Here is an 18,595-nt window from a genome sequence, read left to right as displayed (position 1 = left end):
CAATAAAGAGCGTAGGTATATGACCAAAGGAATAAAACATACGCCGGGGTGGTACAGCGACATCTTGACCCGATAATCTCGCGTCACCACGGGGACTCGCGTAGCGTGGTAGAACCCGCGGAGGAGGAGGAGGAGGAGGAGGAGGAGAGCGCGAGGTATAGAGGAATAAGAGGAGGATACCACGGGCATTCTCGGATGGGGAGGAAGCGGTCCGTGATACGATATATTCGGCTGTTTTTATAACCTTTCGGGATCCTATTACAAGCCGACGTCCCGGTCCTTGTCCGCGGAAGGGACCACCGCCGGAAAAACTGAAGCAAGACGCATGACCGAAACTGCCCGACCGCGGACAAGGACGCATCTGTTCCCCGCGATACGATCTAGCCGAGGACATTTTGCTCGTATTTGCCTTCCCACTGTAATCCTAACCCGCGGTGCGAGATAATAGTTTCGTCTAAAACGATTAAAGGTATAGGTATATAACCACGTCGAGGTGTTCCCGAGGGAAATGGAATTCTTATCAAAGCAAGCGGAGAGATTCGGCTCATGTCGGACCTGCCACCGTCACTTTGTAACGTCCTTCGCGGCTACGCTGTGGGACTCCGCGGGAGTGTCTATGTCCTCTGTTCATCGGCGCTAATCTAACTAACCGCGTACGACAAACGGATAGAAATTTCGCGTAACGTACCGAACTCAAAATTGACCTCGTAAAAATGATGAAAAAAAGAAAAAAAAAAAAAAAAAAAAAAAAACGCCGAGGGAAAAACCAATTTTAAAAAGATAGGGGTATACGTTGCGCGGTTATTGCACGATCTGCGGCTGATTTCCTTGATTAAACCGCGTAATAGAGCGGAAGGTTGAGAGAAAAAGAAAAACCGAAAAACTGAAGAGAAATAAAATAAAATAGAAAAAAAATAAACGAATTACTCCACTTCCGCGGAGATCGTAAAGATTTTTGTTTTTAACAAAAATAATTGCAGAGCGCTATCCCGCTTCCGCCGACTCTCACCGTCAACCCCCGGAAACTGTGCCGGCCGTACGACGTCTCCCTGCGTTGGTTTAAAAAAGAAATCCAACCGACGCAAATCCCCCTAAGGGGCAAGGACATATATATATACCGTGTCTTCGCGATGAAAGTCCTCATGTAAGAAAACCGGCGAGTGGAAGTGAGAAACTTTTGCTCATTCCTTTCATTCCTACGATTCCTTTGCTCGGATTATGTGACATGTTCCGGGCCGGGTTGGGTTTGGCTACAATATTCATGGAAATAAATTCCTCGTTCAGTTCAAAGAGAGGAGAAAATTTTCTGAAAATGAGGCATTTCCGAACACAGAACGCACTTAAAAATCGCACGAAGATGCAGCAGAAAAGATCAGTTTGGTGCATAGTAGCGTAGTGGGCAACTTTACCAGAAATAATACGCTCTACGCCCGGGTCTCGATTCGGAAAGATCAAGCCCTCGAAAACATAACACGTGAAGGACAGAAAAAAGAGCCGCAGGCGAACGAACGTGCGGGGAGGAGATGGCCAGGGTAAAGATAGAAGGTAAAAGGAAAACAGGAATTGGTGGGCTATGAGACCTCCTTGTGAGTGTTTGCGACTGAGTATTAAGGTCACGTCGAGATTTGGCGTGATTCAAGTCCCCCTTTTATGCATTCCACGTATCCTCTTTTTTACATCAAAAACACATCATGACCGATGCAAGCGAAATTTACAACTAACCCCCGGCTCACAATTCGGGGGAGACTCGTTCATCTGTGTATTATGTGTACACGAGTACATCGCCACACGACCAAACATACCGTCATAATATGCAACGCGTACTTGCACTGAAAAAGATTCTTCTCTTGAATAATATATATTGGTTTTGCATGAAATACTTATGCATACCAGGGATGATATTAATCATTGATATATACCTATGCGGTTACAGAAGCCAACTGGATTTTGTATGTACACACAATAACTTGTGCGGGGGACGATTGCAATCATTCCGATGATTCGTCTCCAATCAATTGGTACGTATCCGTCGTTTATCGAATCTTTATTTCGTAATGAGTCAACAAAAAAGTGCTCTTTATTTTTATTTATTTTTTTTTCTTTCAAATCAACAACGCTCCAGATTGTATATAGCCCAGAGAGACGGGGCAAAAGTATATACTATATGTATGATGTATGTATGTATACGAATCATGATAAAAGCGGGCGGTGGTAAATAATTTAAAACTTCAAAATCCAAACAACGAACCGACCGACCGACCGACCAACCGACCAACCCGTTCTGATCAAGATGAACAAGAATATCACGTATCGAAAAATCCTATCGTATCCGTTTTCAATCGCGTCGCAATCAACGCAAATATGACGGCAAGTGCCACGCCATCCGCGTGCCTGCGGGAGCTGAATGTGAAAAAAAAATAGACATATTATTTATTTCTCTTCTTTCTAAATCCACTGATAATATTACAGAGCGAAGGGTGTACATAGTTCTTTGTAATCCTCGTGTAAAACACCCCAATAATAAGCCGTCAGACGTTTCATTCGTAGGGTAGATATAAGACGATAATATATTTTTCAAGTAATCTACCTGAGCTCATCCTTGGCATTATCGAGTATCACGTACTGCACCTACACCCGGGTATTACGGCTATATATCTCGAAGCAGCCGGAGAAACCCCTTCAGCAATCCGGATACAAACCTTTGTTGCTATTTGTGTCTGACGAACAGCTTTGGTGTTCGGATAACAATGGAATGCATGATGCGAAGAACAACAGCCTTGAATATAGAAATCACAATGTCGGAAGGATGTTTTGGAATTAGAACAAGAAGGTAGTAGGGGAGATTCGCGCCAACGCGACGCACGAACGCATTAAGATAAGGACGCTCCTGGTGTATAAGGCGTGCTCTCGCAAGGCGAGCCGATATAGACAGTCAGATATACACGTATAACGTATCTATACGTTAGTGCTTTACACTTTAGACGCATGTATTTGTTACTGTATCCACGTAGAACCCATCGCAAGTTTCTTGATTAGTAACACAGCAAACAGATAACCTCCCTCTCCCTCTCCCCTCCCCCCTTCCGCCGTTGGCTGCACTGCACTGCACGAACCAAGAGACAAAAATAATATCGCAACGCAGTCTCGTTCTCAACGCAATCGATCGGTTTGCTCTTCCAGTGTATTCGTGCACAGCGCATGTAGTAGGGTAAACTGTGTCGATAGACCAAAAAGTTACAGATTTTTTGTGTGCCATGATATGATTGTTTGGAAAAATTCATTGTCGTCGCAAAACCCTCTATACGGTGTCGGTTCCGCTCCAGATCTCGCACGATTCGTCTTTATGCAACTATAACGAAAGGGATGGTGTATAATTTTGAAAATTAATACCACCATCGTTTCATTGAAACAATTTCCCCATTCATGCCCCGGAGCTTTGTGCGCCGCGGAACTTTAATCAAGATCGTTTCTTGCGTTGGAAACAGTGAGAACCTCGGTGAAAATTCCGGGATCCTTATAGTTCCAAAGGCGCGCATGATTCGACGCTACGAGGCAAACGGATCAGGTAAATTTAAGCATGCGTTTCATATAGTACGCGAGTCTAGCAGTCTAGGAGTCTATACCGTGAAAATACATACCTCACAAATGTCCCCATGCCTCTCTTGGGGATATTTTCTCAAGAAACTTGGGATACGTCGCAAAAGGACTCTCTCCATAGACGCTGATGCTCCGACTGCTGCTTCAGGAGATGAGCGTCAAAGAGAAGATTCGCCGGAAATGCCAAATGTTGCGCCGGAGGTGCGACAGATGCACGAAAATAACAAGTAAGATTTAACGCAATTTCGAAGTATGGAAGTAAATCGAACAAAAATATCCGAATATTATCAAGGTGCAACGATACGATTTTTACCATCTACGCGTGCACCGTTGCTTCGAGTTTTGATAGAGAAAAATCGTCCATCCGTACGGATGCTGAGGTCGATTCGAAAATGCGACGAATTTTATTTTACCACAGATACGACGTGAGCCTTCTACATCCTAATTGGCGAAGATTTCCTCACGCACCGCTTTACGGCTGGACGAACGATCACGCGCAGCAGTTGAAAAGCTTGAACGACATGGTAGGTGGTTTTTAACGACGATATATGGCGACTTGCGATGTTTAATCTGCGAGCTTTTACAACTTGACGAGGTCGTTAAGCGAGACAATAACTTACATAGCTGAATATGTGTGTCTAACGGAAGCATGTATCGTTTCGCGACCGGAACCATAACAAGGTTGCCCCTCGCCTAAACATCAAAAGGCTTATACAAAACGCTTCTCAAGGTCTTCGAGATTGACTGAAATTCGGAATCCCAAGAAGATAGAACTAGGGAGGGATTCGAGAAAGGGTCGCTCCACACGAATAGGTGTAGGCAGGTTCGCGTATAGAGTGGGCCGGAAATGTGGGAGGAACGTAAAGTTCGGAACCGGTAGCGGGTTTAAAGTTAGTTGATATGGAACAGCCCGGATAGGTGTTATGCTCTTGGGACCTTCCGATCCTCGCGTACGGTCTTCGAAGGACCTGAACCTGACCCAAAGGACTCGGAGGACCCGCCGGCGAAGTGAGCGCGGTTCCACTTTCCTCCCGGGTTACCCGGAAACGAGGCACCCCCGGGAAGTCGCAGCGTCCGTGAAAGGTCCGCACCTCTATTGACCACAAATCATGTAGTTTCCTCTCGTGTGACGTCGGAGGCTACGTGGACCGGAGTTTGAGACTCACGGAGGCTGGATGGGATATTCGCTTATGTTTCAAAGTTGACGTTTGTAATGAAAAAAATACGTATACCATTTGAACTTGAATGTCACGTTTATATTTTTCAGAAGTTTAACGGCCGTAAAGGTCTCCGTACAGGTCGATTCATGCGACCGACTAAACGTATCGGTGTTGGTGGTGGTGGTGTGGAAAAAGATATTTTCCTTAAACTTTTTTCGCGCAGTTCGTTTGTTTGTTTGTTTTTTTTTTTTTTTGTTTTTTTTTTGTTTCTCTTTCTTTTTTCGGCGGCATATTCGCGTATCACCTGACACCGCATAAAGCGCAAAGTTGAGAATAAGCCCTGGACACAGTTTGAAACTGAGACGCGTATAAGATCAACTCGACGGAGAGACACGTAGACTTTCTCGAGTTGTTCACGTGACGCCGAGAATAGCTGTTTTAAGGTCGAAAGTTAGTCATCGCGCTAATGTTAGTAACTCCAAACTTTAAACTTCGAACCTGGAACTCGAATGTCATCAGGTATTGTTCCGGAGCGACGGTACAAAACTTGCGCATGATCGTAAGAGGATTACCTTCACTCGCCATATAGTTGCCGCTAAGCTATACATGAATAAGTATAGTTCGAATCTATTACATTATACATGTATATGTATACGTTTCTTCGTACTCGAGAGAAGATCTATTATAACAATATCTGGCAACGCCATATTGCGCGATACTCTCGTGTACATGTACGACTATACGACTAACGGCAAACTATACAAGCGAAACACCTGATTCCGACTAAAATCTTTTAGACCGGGGACTTCATAACTCAGATTATCACGGACACGTGCACCCGCAAACACCTAAGCGATGAAGATTGCATGTACACCGGGTGTTGCCAAAACGACGAGTTGATAAACTCGGACGAGACTCATTATTGAGGTACAACGTTGAGCCGTTACCAAAATGGCGCAGATGCGGGAGGACCGTTAAGAATTGTGAAATGCCCAGGGCTTCGTTCGTATACGCTGCGGGGGATTGACCGGCGATAGGAAACTCGATAATTTTTATCCGTGCGTTTACAGGGCGGAAATCGTAACACTTCCCTAATCCTTCTCGGCCCCGCGGTATCCCGGGGACCCCCGTAACAATAACAGTAATCATCGCAACAATTGTATTCGCCGATATGCCCATGGGTTATGTGCGGACGGATAGCGGGATCGAGTGCCGGTATATTCAGATACATATTCCAATGCGTCATATTTGCGGGGTAATAGTCAGAGATGAGTACGAAGAGCGGCCCATTTTGTAACCGGCAAATATAATGGAACGTATGGAAAGTGTTTTTCCATGTCCCGATACGAGTGGCCGAGGGTGTCGACCACGGTGTCGTTACTAGAAGTAATATTCACCGAAAGGACGTCACAGAAAGCACAATGCCAACGGTTACACCGCAACGCTGCTATTATATGTATACTACGCCCGCACGCGCACTGAATCAACTTATACGAAACATTATCCTTCACGCCCTATACGATATTATAGTATATATGTACATGCCTTTCTAAACAACCTTTTGCTGAATTGATCTGACCCTCAGGTGGCGATTCCGAATAGTCTTTATAATCTTATCGCTCGACGAAATGTAATTTGATAGCGCGTAGAAATTCGAAATAACGTTTCGCCGCGATTCAGTCCTTACACCGATGCATTTACTATCGACGGTAAACTCGAAAAAGTTATGGGATTTTTTTTGAATCCTTAGGGTTGATGTTGTTTGTTTGCAGCTGTGATTAGATAAAAAAAAATGTCAAAGGTGGATCAGACACTTTTTTGGAAAAAGCTCTATCTTGTTTGGTATCAAGCTGTGCGAACCATTTTTTTTCTTTCCCCCACTGAAAACAACTACAAACGAGATAGTATTGTGTGAAATATCGATGGTTCATTTTTTAACACATCGAGTGCCAAGTTTGCATAGGTGACGCACTTACCGAGAAATTTTCCTGAAAATTCCATGACCGTTTTATTTTTAATTGAAAATTTAATCGGTAGTTCGATAGTATGACAAACACTTTATCCGATGACCTCGTAAAAGTCGATGATTCAAAACTGATACTCGAGTTGACAATAGTTTTGTAAATTTATATGTTACTATTTACAATCGACAAGGTTTATTCTTCACGGGGTTTATTTTTGATCTTTCAATTGTTTCCTATTTAATTTTTTTTAATTTCCAGATAATTAATGGCAGCTTGGAGTCGGCTTACTATAACTCGGATGCGGAGTACAGGGCAGCGTATTTCATTAACCATTATGCAATTCTTCCCCCTCCGAATGTGAGTGACATAAATGAAGCGGTTTTACTGCTCCGTCGTAATCAAGGATTCCAAAATAACTCCTGCTGCAACGAAAGCCTAGTTGAGTACGATGCGGATGACGAGTCAGGTATAATTTCAATGAAAATGAATTATCTGTACACATATAGGTGTAATACGATTCGAGAATGAAAGTAGTACGAAAAAAAGTGTTGCTTGCGTGTGAAGTTCGAAGGAGCAAATTGCAAGAACCATCCACGAAATTCTTGGTTTTTATAATGCGATGCACTTATGGTGCAGCTGTGGTAGGAAAGTTAAAGCGCAAGTTTTGATTAGGCGGACTCTGATAATATCCTCATTGTCATTACAAAACTTTTGAGTTGTGTTTAAGGTATAACGGAAACTTTGAGATTTGGTTGTTTGCCGAAGTATCTCAATTCCACGTGAAAAGTGAAATTTCAAATAGCTTTAGACGGAACGAAGCAGGGGAAGTAATACTGATGGCGTATGACGTAACACTTTGTGGCCGGTAATCACTTACCAGCACGCAAAGGTACACCTATACATATACACATGTATACATTATACATACCAAAGGTTACGAAGAAAGGTGTCACTTGTCGTGACAGTGAGTCATAAATAATACAAAAGCGAACGCGTCGGAGTGATGCATACATTCCGTGAATTACCCCAAATTTCTACGACGTTCTTTTCGTTAGGAAATAATCATTCTCGCTTATTCAATTCCGCACCCCGTCAGACGAGAAAGGCAGCTCAGAAGTTTGGTAACTCGATTCCGAACTACTTGCTCGCGCCTAAGTCCTTCACTTAATGAAAGTGCAATTACAGAGATGATTACCGAGATGCAAATACATACGTGAATGCATCCGCGCATATGTCTATATCAACATTTCATCTAATGCATCGTGCCGCAGCCGACTATGTGAGTTTGTAGACTCGACCCCCTGCAGAAGATCGGCTTTGTCTGTAATTTTACATCAGATTAGTAATGACGTTCATTTATCTTATCGTATAGGCGAGTTCTGAATCTAGTCAATGGAGATTAGTTTTGAAATAATATGCGAGATCGTGTTTGACGAGTGTAGGTATGTATACGTTATCACGAGTAAATATCGCCTATATTTGTTCACGAACGACACACAAGCCAGCTCAATTTACACGATTGATAATTCTATGTATTTATAAAAGTATATACAATACATAGCATGTGTCCGATGTCCCGTGGCAACGGTATACATACATTATAAACACAACTCAATGCAACGAACTCGCGAGAGATTATCTTCGTAATGGTAATTACTTTTTGCGTAAATTTTTATTATTTTCTTTAATGTTTTCACAGAAAACAAACCAGGATTGCAACGCTACTACAATCACCATAGGCCGAGAAGACACGTAGGGCAACGAACGGTGGTGTAGAGATGCCTTGTGTAATTTGGATTTTCGATGTTACCTCATGGATCACACGCATGGATCGTCGTCAACGATAGGAAAGTAATAACACATAAATGATCGTCTAGAATTTTTATATTAAAATGGAAATGTCTAATATTTGTATGAGGAGCCCGAGTGATCACGTTATATGGCTTCCAAATATTTGCTCTTTTGTGCAAATAGCAAAATGAAGAATACAGAATAATTAATGTGAGATTATTATGTAACGTAAGGATTCTTAATAAAGTCAGTCAGTCCGGCGCTCTTTGTGCTTGGATCTCTTGTGCATTTTTCTCTCGCCCTGTCTCTTCAGAAATCCTCTCCACTCACCCACCCCCGTTTCCGAACAGCCATATTAGTATTTGTCTTCTTTTATTAGCCAACTTCTGTACCTAATTCTCTGACAGCCGACGTTCATTTTCGCGAAGAGCAACAAACAATTATATGCCCTACGTCAAGAGACGAGCACAGACGGAATGTATGATGAAGTTAACATCGAGCTACTTATATAATTGTACGTTTCATTCGATAAGCAACGGACATTCCATATGTCAACCAGGCGATAATGAATGATACATAATTACACATATCCGCTCTCTGTACATGAATGAATAAATATGACGAAACCTGATAATTCGAACGGTTGATACGCGCTATAGGTACAGTTATGGTTAAACCTAGCGTCGGAGTTTGAGTACACGCAATCGCCTTGTTACAAATGTAAATCCGACGTCATATGTATAGCCACGCGTAGCCGATATATGTACCTATTTTCGATATGGGCATGCAGCTGCGAGTACCACGACGTTTGTCACCGACAGGTACGTCTGGGTCGGTTGTCGATCACCGAATATCGGCTATTCTTTGCCTCATTGGAATTCTACCGTGCCTGGAACAATATCGCATCTGTCTCCGGCGCGACTATATTCAACCCCCGATCGAATTTCCTCTGTCGTTTCTGTGTTCTTCTGATGCTGCAGCTTCCTCGGAAACAGCCAAGAGGTGAAAATTTACTTTAGAAGGAAATTTTAACCCGTTATCTCAGAGCGCCGTGACCCCAGGCATCGCTATAAGCATCCTTCTGTCTATTACCTTGCTCTCCTTCACCTGTTCTCATACGTGCGTATCCTCGCACTCTATCCCCCTCAAGCTCATCGCATCAACCAGAGAGGGGGGAAAAAAATATTTCCGCCGAGGTAAAGGCCGTAATTCTGCAATCGCATAGGATTATGGGACACGGGGATATCGGATCCGGTTCGAAATTTGAGTACCTCATTCTTTGGGGATAGCAGTTACCTAAAACCACCGTATGTCGTAACAGCAGAATAGAAGTCCCCCGCAACGAGGGCTATGAAAATAGATATTACACAGCGGTATGATGTTGTTTTTTTCTCAAAAACATCCTCTGGCTCTCAATTTAGAAGGTGTGCGAAATTATTTGAAATTACGCGCTTGCTGTATTTTGACAATGGTGTAAGGTGTTATTTTGTAATTTCAAAGTAGTTTCAGAAGCCTTTTGAGATGTGGGAGGTGAAGCGACATCGCAATTACTAGGAAATCCGTAGGCTGAAATGTGCAGATCCCGGAAAAGTATAACGTCTCTTTTCGGCAGGACCGAACTTTCAACGATCTGTACAAAGAACATATAACTCCGTTTTTCCTGCGCCTTTCATATGTTAATCCCCCTCCGGTTGTGGTGCTGGGGTAGCTTTACCCTTTGTCGCGTTGAGTTATGTTGTTTATCCACCAGCACATTTGTTTACGTCCTGCGAAACGCTAAGTACGTTATTATTCCAACGAGTCTCGCGATATGACGCACGCACACTTACAGACGTCAGCAACGCAGCTCCACCCCAAAACAATCCGCATCCCGGGGTTTCTTTCCCCTTCCCGAATCCCAATACTCGATCAAATAGCCATTAAAAGCTATAAGTTCAAGGTCATTTTAGAATATGATTTTTCTAAAAATCTGTCTTTTCGTGTCCAGAAGATGAACTTGCAATTAGAGCAAGATCTTGGAAAATATAATTTATACCCTAGAATTCCATGAAGTTGTCCTCTAGCCCCTTCTAACATCTCGCAGACAACAAGAACTGCAAAAGTGCTACTCCTAATTTTACTGACAAACCAATCACAGAATATTTTTGATCTTCTCATTGATTTTTTTTGTTTATTGGTTTTGAGCTGCCTTGTAATTTTGGTTTGTAATATTTTTCAACAAGTTTAACCGGTATAATACATCATTCAACTCTAGTGCGTCGGTCAAAAGCCACGAGGCAGGCGGATGGACGAGCGTAACGAGAACGGCGAGTAAAGTCGTTATAAGCTAGGACGAGTACAATGGCATTGGAAAAATGGTTGAACCGTTTGAAAGTTCGCAGAGGACTAGGCTGTGATGAAACGTGATATTAATTGAGCATGGTGCAGTATGGGTGGCCCGAGGCGTCAATATATGTATGTTTTTCTACCATTCTCTAAAAAGAATAAAACTTGTTGGATAAATGAAGAGTCGACAAACGTGCACTATAAACAAACGACACACGTGATATAGCATATGCATGTAGGTAAAAATGCGAAACTCGATGTCATATTTGCAACCGTTATTGGAATCCGACGCATTTCTATTTCCTTGGCATACGTATTGAATTGTACAGTATTTTATACATCATGTTGTTTATTTTTCAATTTTTTTTCAAATGCCAAAATAGTTATACTACCTATGATACTACGTACAGTTGCGATTTGTTAATCTACACGTGTCAGACACAAAACACCGCTGCACAAAGAGCTGCAGCTTGCGCCGTTGCATGGCACTGGATAAATCTCTGCAAGACAGTGTAAAAGTAGAGCTATCCTATGATATTGAAATCAGTGAAATATTCCTTCAATATTCTCTTTCGAATTCTGCTTCGAATAGTGTACGGCATTACCCTATTGACAAGTCTCAAGTCCCCGTAGGCTCACAAAGATTCGAAAATTCCAAATATGACAATTGACGCATGAAATACTTACACCAGAAGCTACTGCATCGACCTAATACGAGCAAGCTAATCTTACGCCGTTCATGATCAGCTTATGATCTACTTGCGTTCACTTCACGTAACGCCTAATGTATACATGTATACATCTCTATACCCTATATTCAAGTTTCGCTCTAGTTGTGCTTAGCTTGCGCTCAGGCCAACTTAGATAACTACATTGAATAATCATGCGGCCATAACTATAGGCATAGATACCGAATGTGTCGAGAGAATCTCACGATACATGCAGCACCGATGCTGCATAGGGTGGGTATCAGTCAGTCGAAATGTTAGCAAATGGTGAATCAAATGCCACAAAATCTCCGAATAGTTTCAGAATTATTGTTTATAGGATGAAAAAACACATGAAAAGAGCGCAGACACGTTCTCTTTGTATAATGTGAAACGAAGGTATGTAGTGTCAATACCAACGTTTACCGAACAGTATTAGATTCGTATTCGATATCTCGTCCGGTAGCAGAAACCACAGAGAAGTATAGCATCAGCATCGCCATTATTGATGGGTAAAATAAGGATCTGTGAAAAGCTGTAGCTATGCAGCCATAAAGCAGCTGCAATCGGTCGGCGCATTCCCAGGGTGTCCGAACATGGACGAAGGCGTACTTCAGGAATTGTGATGGTCGTCGGTACTTCGGTAGTTTGAAGCTCGCAGCCTGGGACGAATCCGCCCCAACGGACTGTAGCGAGATTTAAATACAATATCCTGAGGCTAACAATAAGACAGAAATGAAGTCCCACGAACACGAGCCCCACGCAAGCACTGCGTACCTACTCTTTCCACCATCATACACGAATACGAATGCTTTCACCTCCGGCTATCTAACGACCATCCTGCAACCCCTGCACGTACGTATATCGGTGGAAATACATGCATACGTCTGGGTACCAGGATCGGTTGTCGATGTTCGTCTAGATCGTTTCTGTGAACGAAAAACTTTATGGGGTGTAGGCCGTAGTTATTCGAACATATTATACAAGGGTAGAAAATAAATTATTTAATTTACGACAGTGCTTTCCAAGTAGCTAATGATGGAACTACTCTAGAATAGGTATAAAAAGCTGAAAGTTTGAATCTTTCATTCCAGATAGAGATCTAGAAGAACGAGCAGAAACTAATCATTTCTCCATTAAAAAATAGACGCATCGCTCACTAAAATTAATGCAATTAAAAGGGTTGATAAGTATTCAGCTTTCGGTGAATTCGATGTTTGAGAGGGACAAAATAGATACTAAAATAATTACGGTGCTGATTCATTATGACGGTCCACAGCGTGCAATACGCAATAGTTAATATTCATATGGCCACTGACCTGGCTGGGGTCGTACTGTGCGCCGTACGGCCGAGCTTACAAGTTCTTGAACGTATCCATTAGTCAGCTCTTGTCACTCGTCGTATCGTTGCTTTAGCTCTATACAAGCGCAAAATTTTAGGCGGGATTTTAAGGACGAGCTGAAGCGGATCTTTCTCAATATACGAGAAAATAATTGAGAAAACGGAGTAAGCTTGCGATGAAATAATGAAAGCCACGTTATTTCGGACAGAAGGATATGGGTACAGTGAAATAATTTTTAGAAGACAAGTTTGAAAATTCTTATAAACTAATTCATTTGACATAAGAAAGCGCATACTGTTTATGTACAAAATACAAATGCTGAAGTTAGATTCTTGACACTTAATTCCTCTTTGCATTTCGATTGAACGAAATGATTTCACTGCGGTTCGTATTTTAGTGAGTTCATTTTTTCCTAGATTTCATCTGAACACGCCGATTTTTCCCTGGTCGTTGCTTCGCCCCATCACTCTTTCCTTTCTTAGGTTTACCGGGTCTTTTCCATTCTGATACATCCGCGGCACTAGATTTTGTGTTTTGCTTGCTCCCGCGTTTTTTTCCCCCAAACCCATACTTCGAATTTTTCATTCTCAATTTTGCTTGGGCTTTTTTGTCTGTCAGCCGGCTTCCATCCTTTTTACTGCTGGGTTTCTTTTTGTCATCCAAGAAATCCAGGTCGTTCCGTATGCCTTTACGGTACTTTTTTACTTCATCAAGCATTTTCTTCTTTTCAGCATGTTTCTTAAGTTTAGACTCAATCTGCATTTGTTTTCCAATCTTACGTTGTTGCCTGAGCTGCCTGATTCTCTCTGACCGCTGTGCCTCCACCTGTTTCTTCATTAGATTTTCTCTAACCTTCTGCATGTGCTCATCAGTCTTAGCCATCTCTGCGAAGTAGTCATCAGGCCTTTTAGTTACTATACCAAGTTTTTTTAATTTCACTATTCCTTCCATGACCGCAGCTTGCGCTTGCCTATGAAACATCGTCTCTCTTTTGAAGTCGTTCAATACTGGATCTTCTGAGGGTGTGAATTGTGGTAGTTTTTTGTTTCCTTGCATTTGCTTTGCTCGACGCACCTCGTGCTCCTGCATCTGTAGCGCCAATTCTGGTGCCAAAGGTGCAGGTGCATTTACTATGTCCAACCTTTCGATCCATGGTAATGTCAATTTAAACTCAAGCACTTTTCGCTTGATGTCAGCCTGTAAGAAGTATATACTTCAAAATCAATGTTATCTGCATACAATTGGCAGTTGATTTTTATCACTTCGAATGTATTACACACATTAGATGTATACCCTTATTCATGGTATCAATTTTTACCTGGTATTATCGGAAGAGTTATTCGTTAATTACAGACTGTATCGATTTGGTTACAGAAGATTAGGTTATGTTAAGTTGTACAACTAAAATACTAAAATACTGTTTTACAGCGTCATAGTAATTCATCTCAATATTAACGTGATGATATCAGTCTATGTACGCTAAGATTTATCAATTATTTTGGCGTATCAGAACGGAAACATGTGTTTGGCGACTACTAAATGCTTGCACACGTTGCCATAGCGCACAGTTGATCAATACCTGCATCATCTTGCAATGTTTGGTGAATCTGGCTATACGTTAAGAAATACATCAGAATAAAAGTAAATTTTCGTACCTCGGTCGGGGCACGAACATCATCTTCGTTGTCACCACTTTCGTCTGAAGAATCTTCAAACTCTTCACGATCTTCAGCCATCGCTACCAGACCACGCCGACACTTCGATGAAAGTGCAGAGCACGCGGTGTGCACGCGGTACAGTTTCAGATCATTTACAATATGAAATATAATGTTCAGTTTTTTCCCACCAGATAGCAGAACCTCTTGGAAGTAAAGCCAGCGAAGGGCCGTGAAGGGCGAAAGTAAAGGGTCCGTTGCTTAAACCATACATGCTATAGTTGACTGAACATTGGTACTAACATTGAATAACTAAAAGCGTTGAGTGTTACCTTTAGTTACTCAATGGTACTAATGTTAACTGAAGATTGGTATTCAGTCAATGGTACTAATCTTTAGTCAACGAAAGGTCTCTAGTAAAGAGGGTCGAATCATAGAGCTCCAACGTTCTCCAACGTATGCTCTATGGGTCGAATACACCCACTGAATACACCCGATTCCCGTCCTCAACCTACCCCTTTTCACAGTATGTAGTGACATCTATAGAACCATAGAAAAATTGTCAAGTTATCGCAACTGACAGATCGTAGATGTGATATTATTCGTTTATAATTGCACATTTTTTCGTGAGAAAATGCACAGCAGAGTAAAAGCTAGGTTCGAGAACGTTTGTAGTCTTATACAGGCATAACATAGAATGGGAGGACAAATAATTCTGTGAATAAATTGTAATAACGATAATGAGTATTGTTGGTTTTAAAATTGACAGGTTATGTCGTTACCATTCGATCAAATGACCTTAGCAGAGACAATCGAAGTATTCTTGCCAGCATAAATACCACAGATTTATTGTAAAAATATGCTGTGCAAAATAGACGATCTTCCAGATGAAATTCTCGAATATATACTAAGCCTCATTCCTCCCTATAAAGATCTTCAAGAATGCACACTTGTCTCTAAACGATGGTACAGAGCCACCAAGAGTACGTTAATTTCTTGTTTTTGTGCATTACATTTTGCTCAATTAGCTATCAAAAATCTTGAATCTATAACCTCTGATTTCCGATGGATTTCAGCTAATTATTATTCACTCCTTCATCCTAGTCTTTAAATCACTATCTTAACAATATTTCATTCTACAGATGTTATCGAGCATAATGAAGCACACTTTCAGAAAGCAGTTGCTTTGGGTTCATTATTTTGGAAGACGTGCCCTGGAGCGGATTGGCTGCCGACAATTGGTAAACGCCATTCTCATTCAGCTTGTGCATATGAAAATTTTATGTATGTATTTGGAGGCTGCACTGCTACTTGCACAACATTCAATGATCTGTGGAGATTAGATTTGGACACCAGAAAATGGATTCGACCTATCACCATGGGCAGTTATCCATCTCCAAAAGCATGTGCAACGATGCTTTATTACAAGAAAAATTTTATTCTGTTTGGTGGATGGTCTCATCCATCTCCATATCCCCTCCATCAGGTACATTCAATTTTCAACCTAGTGGGAATTATTGAATAATTTTAATAATGAAGTTGTAATTAATTCTTACCACCCATGCTTTATCTGAATGAATTATTTTCTGTGCGATAACTTGTTTTCATTTTCAGCAATGGAAACTGTTCAATGAGTTACACGTTTACTCTATCGAACTGAATAGATGGAGTGCTATCAATGCCCTTGAAAGTCCCCCACCAACATCTGCCCACTCGGCATCTATCCATGGAAATCTTATGGTTGTGTTTGGTGGTGTTTGTAATGGTTACAGGTACGTATATATGCTCAATCGAAATTCGGGTGAAATAATTAAACTTGATTGGGTATATATTTTCATGTGATCTTACCAAGGACTATAAGTCGATGGAACTAATCCGCTCAATATTGAACCATTGTTATTATTTTGAGGTAGTTCCAATGAAGTTTGGTGCTTAAATCTAGACACTTATTGTTGGCACAAACAGACTACATCCAACTTGAAGCCACAACCTCGATATGGTCAGTCACAAATTGAACTCGATAGCAAACATCTGCTTATCCTAGGTAACAAGCACCAAATATTTCCAAAATTAATGTTTTGAATTGAAGATGATTTGTGAATTCCGATACCATCCACCAAAAGTTAAAGTGAGTTTAATTTCGTTTCCTAAATATAGGAGGATGTACTGGCCCTAATGTTGCTATGAATGACGCATGGTTATTAACAATGGAAAATCCAAACTGGACTTGGAGGAAAGTCAACATGCTTCGATCTGAATGTGCTCCAACTCGTATTTGGTGTCATCAAGCTTGCAAGGTATTGTGACATAAAAGTCTGATTCAAGAAACTGCCTAAATGCTTCATCTAAACTTTAAAGAATTATAATTGATAGGTTGGTGATTACGTCATTGTACTCAGCAGAAACAAACAAATTTGCCAGACAAACGATATGAGTATATCACTTGCTAAGAATGCTTGTCAAAGACCTACACCTTCCGAAGTTCAAGACCCAGTACCAGCATTTGAAAGGTTCGCATCGAAGAAATCAATAATCATTAGCCATCAAAAGAAGTAGAATATTAGGTAAAGCTTTTCTTACACATTCACCAATTTTAGGCATAAAAACGTGGCCCCAATAGATAGAGATGAAAATGTGAATGGACGTCGCGGATCCTTTCCAAGATCGTCTATGTCCAGTCCGCAATCTCCACCGCTTGTTTCTGTGCCTCACAGGCCCTTACCCATTCTCGACTCCCCTACTCTGGGAATGGCTGCATTCCGTGAGGAGTTACCACGACCTCGACCAAACTTGCATAGACAGCGTCAACTAGAATGGCTTCGCAGAATGGAGGAGAAGATTCAGAATTTGAAGACGCAGACGAAACCTGTTAAAAAAACCGAAAACACCTTGGCTATATTTGTCTTAGATATCTCGAAAGTATTGAGCGACGAATGTGTTGCTTCATGGATACCATTAAAACCAAATGATCAATCTGGACCTGACGAGAGAATATTATACTCTCTGGTTCTTGGTAGAGGAGAGTTAATAGTGTTTGGTGGAATCCGTAAAGAGCAAACTACTATTCAGGGCCAAACAGAAACTGATGACTCAGAAGTTTACAATGATCTCCATTTCATAAATCCACCGCGATATGTCATATAATTTATTTCAGCATCTATATAAGGCTCATTGATCAACATAATGAAGCTTTTTATCAGATATGTATTGCACATCAGATATGATAAAATTAATGAGTCATGAGACTCCTTGTCTGCAAACAAATTTGCTAATTTACAATTGCCTTTGTGTGAAGTAAAATGGCGCAATTTTTTAGACTTGATACAACGACACTTTAAAAATAATCATTGACCCATAGAGTTTACATGAATAATTCCTGATTAAAATATTTTTAAATATTCACATCTATAGCTTTAATTAGTGAGTCACCTGAATTGCAATAACAGAAACAACTCAAAATATTGGCTCATTTAAAGTCTTGTATAGAATTAGTACCTTTGTACTAAACAAACATCTTATGTAAAAATTACAATTATTTTTAGCTGAGAATCAAAAAATTTGATCGCTGATACTAAAAAAAAAGATTTGCCCTTAACAGAAACAATATCAGTTGACTAGACTCTACATTCTCCTGTCATCTCTGCAATGTCATTTCGTTTATTAACATCAGCTCTCAGGGTGGTAGACAAGTATACCTATAGCTTATTAGTTCTCATTATCGCTCGCATTACACAAGTACAAATTTTTATTTACATTTTTTAGCAATTTTATGACAAGAAAGTCAAGAGGAAATAGCATTGAATAATTAAACAAACTTCTTCGTTCAATATTAGGTAATTAGGCGACGTTTATAAGAAGTGTATAATAAATATACGCATAGAAAGCTCCTGTAGTTGGATATTCCTTCATTATAACCTACACCTTAATTTAAGAAAATTGTTGACAAAACAGTTGGTGCCAGAAGAAAACAATTCAAAAGGATTCAACTCAACTTTTTTTTTCATTCCTAGTAATCAAGTAAAATATTAACTGAGAACTATTTGTGTTCTTTAG

At 40.9% G+C, this 18,595-nt stretch overlaps 3 protein-coding genes and 1 long non-coding RNA gene across 5 annotated transcripts; 2 read left to right on the top strand and 2 right to left on the bottom strand.

The window, feature by feature from the left end:
• The first annotated feature begins 3,122 nt into the window (after window positions 1-3,122).
• LOC105692799 lies at window positions 3,123-8,789 on the top strand. The gene is made up of 4 exons (XM_012412251.2): window positions 3,123-3,824; window positions 4,016-4,121; window positions 6,980-7,187; window positions 8,421-8,789. Exons 1-4 carry the CDS (start codon window positions 3,424-3,426, stop codon window positions 8,495-8,497), a joined length of 792 nt encoding a protein of 263 aa, XP_012267674.2. The 5' UTR covers window positions 3,123-3,423; the 3' UTR covers window positions 8,498-8,789.
• Window positions 5,490-9,000, bottom strand: LOC125499732. Its single transcript, XR_007276715.1, has 3 exons — window positions 8,843-9,000; window positions 7,935-8,042; window positions 5,490-7,143 (listed from the first exon to the last, which is right to left on the bottom strand). It is a non-coding gene; the product is annotated as an uncharacterized LOC125499732 (long non-coding RNA).
• A 4,142-nt stretch (window positions 9,001-13,142) lies between these two features.
• Window positions 13,143-14,995, bottom strand: LOC105692797 (probable rRNA-processing protein EBP2 homolog). Its single transcript, XM_020856280.2, has 2 exons — window positions 14,543-14,995; window positions 13,143-14,084 (listed from the first exon to the last, which is right to left on the bottom strand). Exons 1-2 carry the CDS (start codon window positions 14,621-14,623, stop codon window positions 13,290-13,292), a joined length of 876 nt encoding a protein of 291 aa, XP_020711939.2. The 5' UTR covers window positions 14,624-14,995; the 3' UTR covers window positions 13,143-13,289.
• A 64-nt stretch (window positions 14,996-15,059) lies between these two features.
• Window positions 15,060-18,434, top strand: LOC105692787 (F-box only protein 42). Of its 2 annotated transcripts, none has more exons than XM_012412229.3 (8): window positions 15,060-15,199; window positions 15,312-15,525; window positions 15,685-16,028; window positions 16,157-16,314; window positions 16,456-16,586; window positions 16,700-16,839; window positions 16,916-17,052; window positions 17,140-18,434. In XM_012412229.3, the coding sequence occupies exons 2-8, from the start codon at window positions 15,402-15,404 to the stop codon at window positions 17,684-17,686; spliced, it is 1,581 nt and encodes a 526-aa protein (XP_012267652.2). In that variant the 5' UTR covers window positions 15,060-15,199; window positions 15,312-15,401; the 3' UTR covers window positions 17,687-18,434. The 2 variants fall into 2 exon arrangements, with proteins under 2 accessions (XP_012267652.2, XP_048512597.1); XM_048656640.1 differs by having other exon boundaries at window positions 15,084-15,525; window positions 15,685-15,783; window positions 15,886-16,028.
• The last annotated feature ends 161 nt before the right edge of the window (window positions 18,435-18,595 follow it).

Source organism: Athalia rosae, chromosome 1, assembly GCF_917208135.1.
Source record: "Athalia rosae chromosome 1, iyAthRosa1.1, whole genome shotgun sequence".
Taxonomy (NCBI): Eukaryota; Metazoa; Arthropoda; class Insecta; order Hymenoptera; family Athaliidae; genus Athalia; species Athalia rosae.
Note: the sequence above shows the minus strand (reverse complement) of the source record. Positions and strands in the feature narration are given on the sequence as shown.